This window comes from Scardinius erythrophthalmus (genome assembly GCF_964197995.2).
Source record: "Scardinius erythrophthalmus genome assembly, chromosome: 13".
Taxonomy (NCBI): Eukaryota; Metazoa; Chordata; class Actinopteri; order Cypriniformes; family Leuciscidae; genus Scardinius; species Scardinius erythrophthalmus.
Genome location: NC_138233.1, coordinates 24162226 through 24179103, shown reverse-complemented (window position 1 = coordinate 24179103; position 16878 = coordinate 24162226). Strand labels below are relative to the sequence as shown.

Below are 16878 nucleotides of genomic sequence, written 5' to 3'. Positions count from 1 at the left end.
CAGTTTCTGTGCAGTCTAATTTCGAATTGTCATACCAACAAATGAATGTTCCGTAGAATGTTCCACTGGTGATTGTCGTTTGAACCTTTCTGGATCCGCCATCGAATTGATAAGTTTAATACATATCAAGTGCTGTGAGAAAAGGCTATAAATCTCCACCTCCAACATAGCCTACTAGCCGAGACTCCTTCTTTATGTGTACAGATGTGACGTAATACTCAGCATGCTCGAATTTCCCGCGGAAATCCACCAGTACCACTGGAATGAAAAACATTATTACAAGCTTACCGTTTTGAATCGAGCTAAGGCTAGCAGATAGTTTTGAACACTGGCTGGTTATGTACTTGCTAAAAAAAAACATTTTGGATAATTTTTAACCCAAAAAAGGGAAGGGTTAAAAATTTACTCACCCTCAAGTTGTTCCAAACCTGTACAGTATACATTTTTTCTTCTTCTGCTGAGCACAAAAGAAGATATTTTAAAGAATGTTTGTAACCAAACAGTTGTGGGGCACCATTGACTTCCATTATTTTTTTTTCTATACAGGTTTGAAACAACTTGAGGGTGAGTAAATGATGACAGAATCACATTTATGGGTGAGTTATCCCTTTAACTAGAGTCAATGTTAACAACCTATTGCAAAGTGTTACCTTTTAGGACAAAGTAGCAATTGTGTAAAAAAACAACAACAAAAATCTTTCTTTTTTGGGTACAGTAGGCTATCTCCTCGACAATCTAATAAACACAGTTATCAAAGCTGGTTGGTCGAAATACCCCAGTGGCTTGAACGGAGTTATAGGCACTGCAGCTCTCTGCCATACAATGTCTTTTTGTTGCATGTTTCTGAAAACTATGCCATACATAAAAAAAAAAAAAAAAAAAAAAATTGGTCCAAAACCAGCGTAGCCCTCGAAGTCCAACATATGGCAATAAATGCCCATCTCCAATCCGTGGAGGAGGCATTTGTCTGTAGTGCCATTCAGACCAATGACAGCAGCATGTGGGCGTGTGTTGAGAGTGTGTGAGGTGCTTTTTGAGTTTAGTAAATGACTGCAGCAAGAAATACTGTGGGGCTGGGGGGCTTCTGAGCGATGGAACAGACCCTGTGTGCTGAAATATCAGCGTTTGGGCTTTTCTGACGAGGATTCAAGAAAAACACTGAAACAAAAAAAAAAAAAAAAAAAAAAAAAAAAGAGCAGCGTCTCCTAACTGGACCAGACAATGGAAGTAGCTTCATGCAGCACTAACAATTCACCCAAGGGAAACAAGTACGTACTAAATCAGACTACCTCAGCCAGAGGTAGCAAAAACTAACGTGTGGCTCGAAAGCGACACATTTCTTCACTGGGATGCATGCAAAAAGAAGCCTGGAGGAAAAGAGCAGACGCGTATGTATATTTTCCCAATGACTTTGGTGGCATTCCAGCACTGTGAGGAGATTTAGTGTGTAGTTTATTTTGTTTTAAATGTTTGCGATGGAGCGTCTTTAGAAATCCTCGGCGACTACGCATCTAATGCTGCTATGGATCGTCCGGAATGAACATCTGAATTTATCTCATCGAGTTTTTTCCACAGCGCTGCTTCCACCTGAAATTCCGCAACCCGTATGAAACAGGAGCTCCGCTTCACCTACACAGCCGCTGTCGGGAAAATGACCAGCTCGTCTGTATGCTCTTGAGATTTGTTTGGCCTTTCTGGGAATCTGAAACAAGCAAAGGACGAATCGTGCACCTCAGAAGTGAGAGAAGAAGGAATTGTATGGTGCTCTGAGCCGTAACTACATCTACTCATCTCCAACCTGACACAATGTTCGCACTCGGGATTTATTTGTGGGAAACTATTGTATTTTTCAGGTACGTATCGCGCTGTTTTGATGCGAGAGTGCTTTTTGCTCAAACAGGCTATTTTCTTGTTTTCTATCGAGGTGGTTTCTTTACTTTTGCTGAGAATTTGGTACCCTATGAAAATACAAAAAAATACAAAATCGTCGTATCAATGATTGAGTCGTTGGCCTGTTAGTTCATCTGTTGTAATATTATGTCTGCTAATTAAAAAAATAAATAAACTAAGTCATAATTCCGTGTCATTCAGTCATCCAAGTCAGAGATGGCAAGGATTCATTTTAAACCAGGCTAAATAGCGAACACTAGTGGTCATTCGATGAATAGAAAGTTATCAACAGGCACATATGAAGGCAACAAACTACCTAAAATCATTCAGTGTGTGAGTGTGAGATATATTTAATAACTTTCTGGAGAGTTATTAGCAGTGTCATAATCCCTAAAGCTAATAATTCCCAAACTAGGGATATATCATGGCAGATGTGTTGTGATTGACAATACATTACATTATCCATCCATCCATCCATCCATCCATCCATCCATCCATCCATCCATCCATCCATCGGGTCTGTTGTTATACAGTGCAGTTCTATGACAAAGTATAGGCCTGTAAAAAAACTTACACCACCCTTATGCTGTCATGTTTATGCACATTTATTCAGTTTACTTTTTTATTACAAAATGAATATTTAATTTTACAGATGCAATCTATTTCAATCATAATCATATTTCATTTATATCATAAAACTGATTATCTCAAACGTAAGAATCCTCTATTACAATATCATGAACATATTCACCTTATCTGGCTGGTGGTTTGCAGTAATTATTTTGCATTCTATGGGCAGTGTTTAGTTAATGAACTAGAATCAGGATATTGCAGTCTCAGCTTCTGCTGCTGAACTTTTGCAGAGGCTGTTAATTGATATCTTTCTCCTAGTTTCAGCCTACACTCCAGCCTCGTTTCACATGCAGACTTATTACTAAACATTGATCGCTCTATCGACGCTAATGCCACTGACGAATACAAATTGTACACAAACATAATTTGCTCTATGAATTGCATCTCTCTAATTGATTTCCATATTAGCTTGCACATTTTCCAAGCAAGGATTGTCACGTGAGATAGTGCTGTGTGCATGTCACTGGAGAACCAGAGGCATAGCTATTAAAATACATGTGTAAAGCAGTTATGATGTTATGTCATCACACCATCACAATAAAATATGCAGGTAATGCTGTGTTAAGCCAGTCCAATTATTGCAGCTGTGTGCATCTCTACACTGTAAAAGATATGGCAACATCTAAATTAACAGAAACATTATTTATTACGACTGAATAAACAGTAATTTAGCCCAACGAAGCAACATATTACAAAATTAAATTTGACAAGATATTGGACCGTGTGACACAACTATCGAACATTTGAGGAAACAAACATTCTAATAATATGACTAAAATATAAACAATATTCTAAAATGACTTAAGAAACAATTGACAAAATAAACGTAATGTTTTGGATTAAATAACTTTATTTTTGCATTAATTTTCTGTGTTACTCATCAAATATTTACTGCATGTCAGTTAGTTAAAAATAAACGCTTTGTTTATAGGATTTGTTCAAGAAGAATCAGAAAAAATAAAATGAAACAAAGCAAGGACTTATTTTTTGTAGTGCTGTGTCAATGAAAGTGTCCCTCTGTTTCATCAGCCCATTTTTTTTTAATTTTTTTTTTTAAACAATCTAATCTCTGTGCTGGTTTGCATGAAGATCCTCTTTGAAAGTGTAGTTGCATTGCTGTTTGATATTAATGCATATCCCTATTTCTGTTAAATTGCTGCTTGGCTCAATGATGAAAACTATGAAAAGAAATTGCACTTGCCTCAATGCCTCAAGGGTTAATATCTACTAATAGAGATTTAGTTTCGGTCTCTCTGGTAATTGTATATGCACAGGTAGTGACTGCAGCGCCGGATACATATATGATCTCAATTTTGTGCTCTTAGAGCTTTTCAAATCTAATTTTTCCACTCAAAGTGGAGGAAAATGAGGGGAAGGACGGCTTGTTCATCATCTAAAGAAAAAAAAAAAAGCTATAAATAGTATTCATTGTAACCATTATTTTTAGAAAGGATCATTCCTAACTCCTAATGCATCATTAATAATCAAAGACAGGATTGTACCACAAATAGCACTGACCCATCACTAGCAATACTTATTTTGATTTTGGATCCACCACCTTTCTTTCTATCTGAGAGGTTATTATTTTTTGAGATCCGTGCTAAAATGAAGATTTGAAGATCAAGTAATTTGGGGTTTATTCTGACATGTTCTCGTCTGTCCTTCAGTAACCGCATTGACAAATTGAGAGCAGCTTGAAGAAATGCCATCTTGGTGCCAGAGAGGCCTTTGATTTCTTGAGTGTTACAAGATCAATAAGGATTGTGTTCATCAGTGGTCCTAAGAACATAATGAGCTACACTTAGGGCTAATGATTGGATCCTCACATTAAAGTATGCAGGTCTCTGGGTTGTTTGCATATATTTTCTGGCAGGAGGCTCTGGTTTGGTTCCTGCTGCATCAGCAGAAGGATCAGGCCCTCTCCACTGCCATGACCAGCATCAAGGTTCATTTGTTCAGTGCTGCCTTCATCAGTGAAACCATTAATTACTAAAGATGCAGTTTAAAGGTAGGGTAGGCAATTTCAGAGAGGCTAGCAATAGCAAGCTAGCTTTCCTTCAAACCTCCTTCAAAACACAGGAACGAACACAAAGTATGCAAAGCGTCGTGAAAGACGGCGTTAAATTACCAAATGTCTCAAAGCACATGACATTACAATAATAATCAATGTAAACAACTTACAGAGCTCTTATTTGTACCACCTGACTGCTGCAGCGTTCATAGTGATGCCAGAGAAACACATACATTTGAGTCTGAGGACGTGAAGCGCTCTGAGTAGAACGTCACGGGTTGCCATCTTGTAATTACAGTTATGACATGGCGTGACCGCAGCATAAGCTCTTTGTCTTGGTTCAGGAGGAACTGTAAAAGGCGACTGCTGTTTTGTTTTTGGCGCTCGGTGACTCTGCATAGCCTCATGAAACCCTCTAATGACGTGTGATGTTAGTGTGAGCAGGGTGTGCGGAGGTATGGAAATACACACACTGATAGGCAGGTAGGATATCCTATTATTGCATTCGGACCGAGTGCAATGATTGGACGAATGTTTTTCTGTCCTGAGACTTCCACAGAAGACATATTTAGGTACATACCACTTTTATTATTGATTGCTATCAGGATGTGAAGAGAATTTCAACCAGTATAACAAAAAGAAAATTGCCTACCCTACTTTTAAAACTCACATTACGTTTCCAGTTTGAGATGAGATGGATATGCAGGGAACCAAAACTAATAGCGACTGTATCCTCAGATTTCACACTGTCACCAAGATTTTTTCGATGGTGTGTTCATGTAAAGAGCCTATAGTCACAGAGAATAGCTCTGGAAGAGACTCAATAATCTGGCATGCCATGACTAATCTCATTATGCTTTCATTGCAAAATTTTACATTAAACACAAATGAATGTGTTTCTCACAATGGGATGATTCACTCACACTCACACACAGTAACACACACACACACACACACACACACACACACACACACACACACACACACACACACACACACACACACACACACACACACACACACACACACACACTATATATATATATAATTAATTCCTGGGATTCTGTATTATTTCAGATTTCAGTCCCTTAGACTTTTTAATGTGGTGTTCACCAAAATAAAAAAAATAAAAAACTTTTCACAATATTTTGGTATGTCCATTATAATGAATAAAAATAATGATTGCATTTAAATCATTTTTTTATCTTAATATCATATTTCTATCTTACTCTAAGCATTTTGTCATGTCCTTAAGGCACTTCACTGAATTTGTACTTATTTAACAAATATGTCCCTAAATATTTGACAAAATGTGCATAGTGTCTATATTATTTTCTTGTGAAAAAAAGAAAGAAAGCTATTTTATAATTAAAACGATTATAAAGTCATGTCCCTCAGTCTGAACTCAACCCCGTCATGCCAACCATTCTCCACCACTCATCATTGAAATGACATCATTCAGGTCTCTTTAACAGTGGTGCAGAAGATGGTAAGTAGTTTCAGCATTTTTATTCATATTTTTGAGGCGTATTATAGGCAGGGAGGGTACTGTCAAGCTTAACAACTCAACCCCATCACATAAAATTAAGATTTTATTTAATGACATGAGTAAATACAATGTACTTATTCCATTGCTGCCATGTATGGTCTACTTTAATTTTTTGGATCAACATTAGTGTAGGTACAATTGAGTGTCGCTGAATAATATTGATGGGGACGTGTCCCTAGCGTCCCTGCTAAATTCTGTGCCCTTGATACACACACGCATGTTATGTTTTCATGTTGTATGGGGACTTTCCATTAACATAAGGATTTCTATACTGTACAAACTGTATCTTCTCTCCCCATACACTAACTCTAAATCTACCTGTCACAGAAAAAATTCTACGTTTGTACATTTTCAAAAAACATCAGTTTGAATGATTGATAAGCTGTTTTCCCATGAGGATCAAAAAATGTCCCCACAACGACAATGATTGGACAATGATTTTGGATATTGCCGTCTTTGTGGGGATATTTTGTCCCCATAATATAGGGTTTACCAGGCCACACACACACGCTCTAAGGCTACATTTATTTGATCATAAATACAGTAATATTGTGAAATGTTACAACACTTACAATTTTGTTTTCTGGTTTTATCATTTATTCCTGTGATGGTAAAGCTGAATTTTCAGCATCATTGCTGAAGAAACATTTATTATTTTCATCAATGTTGAAAACAGTTGTGCTAGCCACTTTTCTGGAAACCATTATACCTTTTTTAAGGATTTTGTCTCTAATGAAAAGAAAGTTCAAAAGAACATCTACAGAGTTGAGCTTTTGGGTCTTTACTGGCACTTTCTTCTTATGCTGTTCATTTTAAACCATTCAGCGTGTGTTAAAATGAAAGAGTTTAATTAAAATTGATTAACAGTCTTTTGTTAAGGTGTTAAGACCGATCACACATTATGTTTAGATTTAAAAGAGATATGTTGAGCTGCATTTCCCAGAATATTCTCTATGACGCATTCACATTTAAATGCCATACACTTCTCCAATTTAGTAGTTGCCCAACACCAGTAAATGTTAATGAGCAGAAAGAATAATGATGTGCGGAATGGAAAAAGCCTGACTATTGCTTATTTCGAAAATAAAAAGGATAAGTGGTGACGCAGAAAGTCAATGGACATGAAAGAATAATGGATATGCTGCCGAAACAGTTAGACGGGATTCAGTGGCTGGTTAAGAAAATAGAGCAATTCCCTTCAAAGAAAGACCCATGAAATTGGCAAGAACAGGACCATGTCTCAAGGACTTAGGTGAAATCAATATACCACAGGCTCTTTTATGATTATTATCCTCCGTTTTTGTCAGACACACTGGTGCTGTATATGAAACAAAAAAAGTTAATTGTTCCTGTGAGTTTTCAGTAATCAGGTATGTGAGAGGACTTAAATAAGTCAATAGATATTAAAGTCCATCATGTTGCACAGAGACTTGGCAATTAAATGTAGGGCAGATAAAGAGCCCTATGGAAGCAGTTAAAATGTGACTAATCAGCACTAAAAGTGGTCTTAGGCTAAAAATCCCATGGGATAAGTTATCATGTGACTCGCAGGCCAGTTAGTGACCTGACTTTTAGTGTGAATTCAGTGGGCGGGTTACACTGAGGTTTCAAAGGGATGGACATGCACCCTGTTATCACTTAAGCTCTAATGGCTTTCAATGCTAATGAAGACACAGATACTCCTGAATGACGAGGTCTCGATTCATTTTCATGTTCATTTAGCTTTTTAATAGATTCTCTTTTGGTTTAAAGTGAATAAGCTTCAGCTCTGGAGATTTAAACCCAAAGCTTGTCAATTGTTTAATATCACTTTTTGAAAACGACAGCATTTAATGTCAGAGACATAGACCTTTGTAACGAGAATGAAAGCGAGGCCGTGAGGGATAGACGTGCATCTCCTCAGTGGGTTGTACTGATATTTAATGCGTTTTTGGATTGTTCTGCTGATGAAATGCTGCAAATATATCTTTCCAAGAAATTTCAGTTGACAAAAAACTCTGGGCAACGTGATCTAGGAGTTTTATACTGCTTTTTACAGCAGATGCCATTGAAAACACGGGCAGGTCTATCCCTCACAGCCTCGCTTTCATGTTATGGCGATGCTCTGAATAAGGTCTATTGGTTTGCCAAAGGGTAAAAAGTGTAATTGTAATTGAATATATATATATATATCATAATGCAGTGCCTGTCCTCCTCTGTTCTTTAACGCACATGTCTTTCTCCCATTCCACAGCTTGGCAGCGTCCCAACAAGCAGCGGCTCGGAAAGCTGCCTCCCCCATGCCCCCGTCAGAATTCCTGGACAAGCTTATGGGAAAAGTGTCCGGTTATGATGCAAGAATCAGACCTAATTTCAAAGGTAGGTGTATCCATCAAGACACTGCTGGATATCACAGGAATGTAGCCAAGCGGTACTTTAAAATGTTTAAATAGTTGGAACTATAACGCAAGAATATACGATAAATGTATATGGACTATTTGTCAGTAAATGGAAACAAGGGATGTATTGTTATATTAATCCAACATTTTTCCACAAGCACACATAGTTTTCCTGTACAATTTATTTTCAGATTCTGATTTCAAAGCATATTGCATCCAAACCTGATACCCAAAATTTTAATTATTCTCTTAAGATTTTTTAATAATAATTGAATAGCAGCCTGCTATATACCTCAGTGCATGACAGATACTGTTTAGGATAGATTATATAGAGTGGATACTTTCTGAATGACCTGTACAGTAGTTATATTAAGAAAGCTTTTGGCTACATTGCTGTTCCTTTTCCATGATCTCGAATCATTATCCTGAGTGAATGTCTGTGGTGGGACTCGGTATCCTCTATATTATATTGTGACGTGTGCTGGCAATGTTAGTAATAGCCACTGCAAGATACATGTCAGAGGTTTCCTTATATTCAACAATATATTAATGTCAATCCCTGCAAATTACAGTCTGCCTGTTTCTTAGCTATTCTTGGAAATATAGCCTACTTTTTTTTTTTTTTTTGTGTACACATAAACACAGATGCATTTTTTTTTAGCTGTGTTAAAAGTAATACCTTGTCTTTTAATACATATATGTATTACAAAATACAAACTAAATAATATATTTGAAATATTTGTGACAATTGTTGTGTACACATAAACACATATGCAACATATAAAAGCTATGTATTTCTTTCCCTTACAGTTTTTTTCTGCATTTCTAGTGACTACTGCACTATTATGTAGTGTTTATAATATGCAGCAGTTGATTAAAGAAAGTGTATATATTCACTTCTTATGTATTGTGTTTGTGTGCATATATTTTGTATATATTCAATTCAATTCGAATAATGGCCTGTTTGAATGCATACTGTTTATAGAGCCAAATGTATCAGTTGTTTGACCAGTAACACTTTATAATAAATTTAGTGAATTATTAAATTATATAATGCTTAACAAATCATTATTGTACAGTGAAATATGATCTGCTGATCTGTTAAGCTTTATGTAAAGTTTAATTATTGATTAATGAAAGATATTATAAAGTGTTCTCTTTTGACCAAGATATGTTTAATGTAATGCAGATTCTGTGCTAAATGATATTTTAAAGAGTAAAAAAGCTGTATATGTACAATCTCACTCTTCCTTTGAAAATATAGGTAGGTAAAACCATTACTGAATGATAGGAACATTACAGTAATGTATGCTGGGACTTTGTCCAGACTGTTAAACCTGCTTGAACGCTTAAATGGCAGAGGGTTACCATCTGATTTTGAGTGGCCTTGCATCTTAACCTTGCTTGTGGCAACGAATTTCTCTCTTTTATTTATTTATTTATTTATTTATTTATTTTTGTTGACAGTCAGTGCTGTGATATGGTGAATGAAGTCTGACGTCTTCAATTTTTGCTGTTTGCTGAGTTTTGCTGCAACCTGAATGGCGTCGGTTGATTGTTTTCTCACTTAAATTTACCCAGAAGAAGCAAATATTCTCAACATCATAAACTCTGCATTGCCTAATTTAAACCCTAATTGTCAGAAATTATATATAATATATATATATAACAAAAGTTATTAATGGCAGTTGATATCCGCTGTCTGAATAAACACTGGCCCTCATTCGTGATTTCATTATGTAATTCATTCACTTCATTTTATAAGGGCACATGGGTCCCATGGTCACATGACCAGACCAGACATTATGAAATACAAAGGTTCGTCACAGCTGTCAGGTCAAGCATGTAACTACACTCTGAGCCGGAAGCTCGCGCGTCCTCAGACAGTTTTCTGTGCTCCACTGTAGAACGCATTCCCTAAAATTTATATAGCAGGCAGCCTGACAGCATACCTCGATACATTTCTGAAGGAAAAGCCGAGAGAGAACGTTTCAAGGGTCCTAGGCTCCTACGTAAACAGCATCTGATGTGTGAAGACATTTTTTCCAGCTCATGGTGAGGAGGATGAGTTCACCTCCTCTGATTACTGCCTCTCCTGCACATTTGGTTGTACAGCAGTAGTGAAAAAGGGAGTGAAAAAGATAAGAATTGCCTGAAGCAACGAATGTGCTGGCATGAGAAGAAATTACACTGATCATGACTGGGACTCACAGTGGGAAATCCTTCCAACTGATTTAGCCGGGACCATTTGAAATGGAAAGATCATAGTCTGGCACATTTGGGGCACCCCATGCAGCTAGGACCAGGATTAATATATTTTCAGATCATAATCTTTCACATGTACCTTTTCAGGCAATGAATAATGTAAGATTTTATTTTAATAAGGCTGAAGTGTGTAATTTTTGGTAACCCTTTCCAACAAGGTTCAGTTCATTATTAATGCATTAAATGTCATTAACTATCAATGCATGTTCATTTTTACATTTGTATTTTAACATAAAATTAAATATATAACTTAAAATTAACATATTACGACTGAATATGAATTTACAATGAATGAGTCCATTTACACTAATGTACAAAAAACAGAGAAAGGGGAAGAAAAATAAGTTACAAATTTATTATGACATCTTTAGGGAAGCGCTAAAAAATGTACTTCTATTGAACTATTTTTAAAAAATAGACTGTAATATCAGCCAAGTATTTCGTTGAGCTAATAGAAAAAAACGCTAACAATCCTAGGTCGTTATTTAATATTATAAATACAGTTATAAACCCTCCTATATTAAATCTAGATCCGACCCCATTGATATGCGAGAACTTAATTCATTTAAAACTAAGATTGAGAATCTTAGAGGAATTATCCCACAAATGAGCAGTGACTTTTTAGGCCTTGTTACACAGACTGCAGTTTTTAATCAATTTGAACTCATTACATGTCAGCGGCTGTGGGAAATTGTAAGCAGGCTGAAACCTACCGGGTCAGTTATAGGTTATTTACATTGAGGTTATTGGACCTAGTATTCTTCAAATTGTGAATAAAAGCTTAGATACGGGTATTATTCCTAGCATGCTGAAACAGGCCTTTGTGCTACTAAAAAAACAATTTAGATTCAACTGACTTGACTCATTTCAGACCGGTCTCTCATCTCTCATTTATGTAAAATTTTTTTAGAAAAAGTGGTGTTTAGTCAACTACATATTTACTTAGAACAGAATAAGATTGGTGAAGTTTACCAGTCTGGTTTTAAGAAGCATCATTCCACAGAGACTGCCCTTGTAAAAGTGTTAAATGATTTACTGATGATAGTGGATGCTGGTGATTCAGTAGTGTTAGTTTTATTAGACCTAACTGCAGTTTTGATACAATAGATCACACGGTACTGCTTTCGCGGCTAGAGGAGTATGTTGGGATTCAGGGGAAGGCCCTAAATTGGTTTAAGTCATACCTGACTGCTGTAAGATTTGGCTCGTATACATCGAGATCGACATCACTAATATGTGGTGTGCCACAAGGCTCTATCCTGGCCCCAACGCTCTTTTCGCTTTATATGCTCCCGTTGGAAGACATTTTCAAGAAGTATGACATCGCATTTCATTGCTATGCAGATGACTTGCAAATATATTTCCCGTTAATAAGCGGAAATAGCTTGGAACCTCTGATGTCCTGCCTATCTGATCTTAAATCATGGCTGGCTTGTAACTTTTTATTTCTCAATGAAAATAAGACAGAGGTTGTAGTGTTTGGCCCCAGAAGAACCAGTGGCGCAGCAGAGTTAAATTTCGGCCCACTGTCATTATATGTTAAAAAACGTGTTAAAAACTCGGGTGTTTATATTGATAGCTCTCTGAAGTTGAATGCACAGATAAATCTTGTGGTTTTCATCTGAGAAATCTGGCTGAGATGAAATCACGTCTGACATATAAGAGCCTTGAAATTGCAAACCATGCTCTTATATCATCAAGACTTGATTATTGTAATTCTTTAGATAAGGGTATTAGTCAAGCATCTATTCTACAGTTGCAAAAGGTTCAAAACACTGCAGCAGATTATTAACGAAAATTAAAAAACATGAACACATCACTCCATCCTTGGTCTCTTTACATTGGCTCCCTGTAAATAGGATTGATTTTGAATTTCTTTTATTGGTGTATAAATCTCTTCATGGCCTTGCACCGACTTATTTATCAGATCTGTTAATGGAGTATCAGAGTATCTTTGATCTCATCAACTCAAAATTTGCTGAAAATTCCAAGGACCAAGTTAAGCCAGAAATGGGATCGTGCATTTGGGGTAGTATATCGCCAAGACTTTGGAATAGCTTACCATTACATGTTAGGGACGCTGACTCTGTACATGTTTTTAAAGTACAATTAAGACACATTTGTTTGCCATGGCCTATTCATCCTTTTGATGAGGATTTTTATTCTATTACTATTGTACTATTTTGTCTATCTTACTGAGATGATGTAAAGCACATTGGTCAACATGTGTTGTTTTAATAGTGCTATACAAATAAAAGTGACATTAACATTGAGATAGACAAAAGTTTCGTTTTTTAATGTTTTTGAAAGAAGTCTCTTATGCTCACAAAGGCTGCATTATCAATATTTCACAATATTACTGTTTTATATATTTTGTATTTTATTACAACTTAAAGTAACTGTCTACTGTCGTCAATGCATTTTAAAATGTAATTTGTTCCTGCGATGGCAAAAGCTGAATTTTCAGCATCATTATTCTTCAGTGTCACATGATCCTTCAGAATTCGTTTCTTATTATCTTGAAAACAGTTGTGCTGCTTATTATTATTATTATTATTATTATTATTATTATTTAAACAAAATTTGGTGGAAACCATGAAACATTTTTCAGGATTCTTTGATTAATAGAACATTCAAAAGAACAGCATTTATTTGAAATATAAAGATTTTGTAACATTATAAATGTTTTTACTCTCACTCAATTTAATGCATTACTTACTTTGAAAAAAAATCTTACTGAACCAAACTTTTGAACGGTAGGGTATTGTACAATGATTATTAGTTCGGCCTATTTTTAGCGCAATTTTCCAACGGACAAAATTGCGATTGTTAACTCATGATTTCTGTTCTGTCTGTGCGCACCAATCTTGCACTTCTATCTCCTCCTCAACCAGACCACCTAGAGACTTCGGGTTTTCGGCATTATGTTAAGGAAGGTCTAATCTCGGGAACGCACAAAAAAAAACAAAAAAAAAAAACATAAAAAGATTTACTATCTCTTAGTGTTGTGATCCCATGACGTCAGAAAATTGCGCTAAAACACTCACTGAGTTTTTATTACTTGTTTTCATATGTATATATATATATATATATATGTATGCATATATATTAGTTCATGATACCTAATGTATTAACTGATGTTAGTTTACCTTATTGGTAAGTGTTTCTTTGCCATTGCCATTGCCTATGCCATTTTCATATGCATTTCCCCAAAATGTGTATCAAAAAGAGCATCCTGACCAGCTCAGCACAGCGGCATTGACTCAACCTTGAGGCGGTACTATCTGTCTAGCTGACCAACAGTGAACAGGGGTGAAACCCGTTTGAAAACTAAAAAAAAAAATGTATTCCGTTTGGTACCACAGATATTACACACTTTAGCCTCAGCTTTTCTGGAATAGACCATATCTTAGCGCTCACTGACAGATCAAAGTGCTGCGTTAAACAAATTGGGGACGTGTGAACCTGAGAGGAGCGGGGACAGTTGGTCCGCTAGCTTGAGCTGTAATCTGCGGCCGCTAGTGATGAATGCTTTGGAATGCAGCTGCGCCTCCCGTACCCACGTTAACCTTGTCCCTTCTCATCAGTCACAGCGAGGAGCTACGAGGCCGACAGCCACGAGGTGCTACAGATTCCGCCCAAATAGCACAATCATCGGCTGCTTGCGCCATGCCGTACACCAACAGTCTCCCTCCCGTCCCGTTTCAAACCAGCTGCCACGATGCATTATAGTCATGATCAGTGCAATACTTTCTGATTACTATTTCGCTTTGCTTCTGAATGGGTTCGATGAGACAAGTGTACATTTTGTAAATATACAGTCTGCTGCGGTATATTTACTGATTGCTTTTTTGTTTTTCTTTTTGGATGTCCTGTATTGTGTCTGTTACCTCTTTGCATCTCCTCCTCATTCATGTAAAGTGCAGAACTGAAGCTTTAGTAGCTGGTGGAGCTTGATGTTAATTTGGTGCTATCAGCACATGCTTAATGGGACTTTAATAGGATTAATGGGAATTCTCTAATGAGTCGGGGTGCAGCGTTCACATACAAACGGCAATGGCGAACCTACAGATGCTTTTCACTCGCTTTAAATGATGACAAATGAGTGAAATCCTGATCAAGACTCTTTCTTATGTGACGTTTGAAGCTAGCGGATAAGTTATCTGCAGAGAGCAGCAGCATCCCCAGCAGAATGTGTGTATCTGCTTTAAGAGGTGGCTATAAATGATTTTGTAACATCAAGCAAGCTTTCAGAGATGCTATGAACTGTATTTCCACCATGGGGGTAACGAAGCGTCTCAGGATCGCGCTAGATAATTGCGTTTTATTTCGCGGGTAGAGAGAGAAGGCAGTGCGTCTGTGAGGGGGGCTGCGGGCCTCAAGAAACATCACAACAGAACAATCAAATGACACCGAGACAGAGCAAGGTTAGATGTGATTTTAATTTTTCATACACGTTTTAGCTCATCGCCTACAAATTGTTCCAGTTCTCACAGGGCTGCAGAGACAATCATCCATGGAAATGTAATTTTAAAACTTCTGTTACTCGCATTTGAACTTGATCGTGCAACTCCAGAGTGATTTATCACTGTCTGCAGACTGGGGAAAAAAAATTGGTGTAGGGTTTACGTTGAAACAATTTTCACTCAGAAATTGCAAGTACTTTTCACAAATAATTGAAAACATAGAAACGGCAAGTAACATTGACATTCAGAAATTTTGAAGTAGACATTTGCTTGTAGAACATACTCAATATCAATAAAAATCATTTTTACTGTGCAAGATGGTTAGATTGAGATTGGCCTTCGCAAAAGACCGTCTGGGTGTTTGCAAACAGCGATGACATGTTTTGTGAGAAGAGCCTACACCAAAAATCTAAGCTTTTTTTAAGATTTATGCAATTTAATTAATAGTAAAATTCCATCAAATTGAATTTAATAATAATCCTTACGTAATTTTAATTGAATAATTGTTCAATTAATTGTTCAATTGCTACTTGTTCTTTGATTAACATTAATGACAGACAGCTGTAAGATCTGACTCTGCTGCACATGACGCGGATCTCACACGCGTCCCAGTTTCTCACAAGTCTTTACGTTCATTTAAGACTTTATTCAACTTATTTAAGACTGCTCTTATGAGAACACTAGTCAAAACGAAAATTTTAGCATAATCGTGTGTGTTGTTCATTCAAAGCAAAAGAGAACTCGATTAGGCTATGGCACGCCGTCTGTGCGCACGATACTGACTCGCGTCTTTCGCATTCTCTTTTGTCTTGTTGCGCTTAAAAAATGTACACGTTAAACTGTAAAAGATGTATTGCATGCTTTAACGTTAACAGCAATAGTTATCACATGCTTTAAAGGAGAACTCCGGTCAATTTTAACATTGAGCTCATTTTTTTGTACATTTGGAGTGCTGTCAATACAGAGAACAACGACAAAAAAGCTTTTAGCCTCTTAACATCCTTGATGTGTCATTACAAGTGTGTCATTATTTAAGCCAGCGCAAATACCTGTGTTTACATCCTGTTTTCGGTTGAAGTCCAAAGTAGTCGATTGCCGAGTTCACGCGCGTGATCATAGGTAACTAAACCTATGCGCGTGAACTCGGCAATCGACTACTTTGGACTTCAACCGAAAACAGGATGTAAACACAGGTATTTGCGCTGGCTTAAATAACATCATTTTTATTCATATCTTTCACATCTACTGCAGTCAGATTCACCCGTGTTCACTCAGAAGGAATCACTCACATTTTCTGTGCACTTGTAATGACACATCAAGGATGTTAAAAGGCTAAAAGCAGGTTTAGTACTTGCCCCATTGAAGTCAACAGGGTGCAAATTTTAAAAATAGAATAACTCGGTGTAGGCAACACCGATTTTTGTCGTTGTTCTCTGTATTGACAGCACTCCAAATGTACAAAAAAATGAGCTCAATGTTAAAATTGACCGGAGTTCTCCTTTAACTTTAGGTCTAATGCGTCATGTCCCCTAAGAACTGCATAGGCGATTATTATGCAGATTGTTTTGCATCAAATTCATGCCCTAATAGTAGGTTAATCACCGCTGGTTTCATTTTCAGAACTGTTTTCAATTTAAAGTATGAATAGAACATTTCTTCTTTTAATATACTTTTGTCTTCTCTGAC

The 16878-nt window shown here is 36.7% G+C and overlaps 1 protein-coding gene across 1 annotated transcript in view; it reads left to right on the top strand.

Moving 5' to 3' along the window:
- The first annotated feature begins 1260 nt into the window (after positions 1-1260).
- glra1 (glycine receptor, alpha 1) overlaps positions 1261-16878 on the top strand; it is a 56900-nt gene continuing 41282 nt past the window's right edge. The window contains exons 1-2 of the mRNA XM_081382291.1: positions 1261-1853; positions 8317-8441. Coding sequence (XP_081238417.1) covers positions 1807-1853; positions 8317-8441 — 172 coding nt within the window. The 5' untranslated portion in view covers positions 1261-1806. The remainder of the gene's footprint in view (positions 1854-8316; positions 8442-16878) is intronic.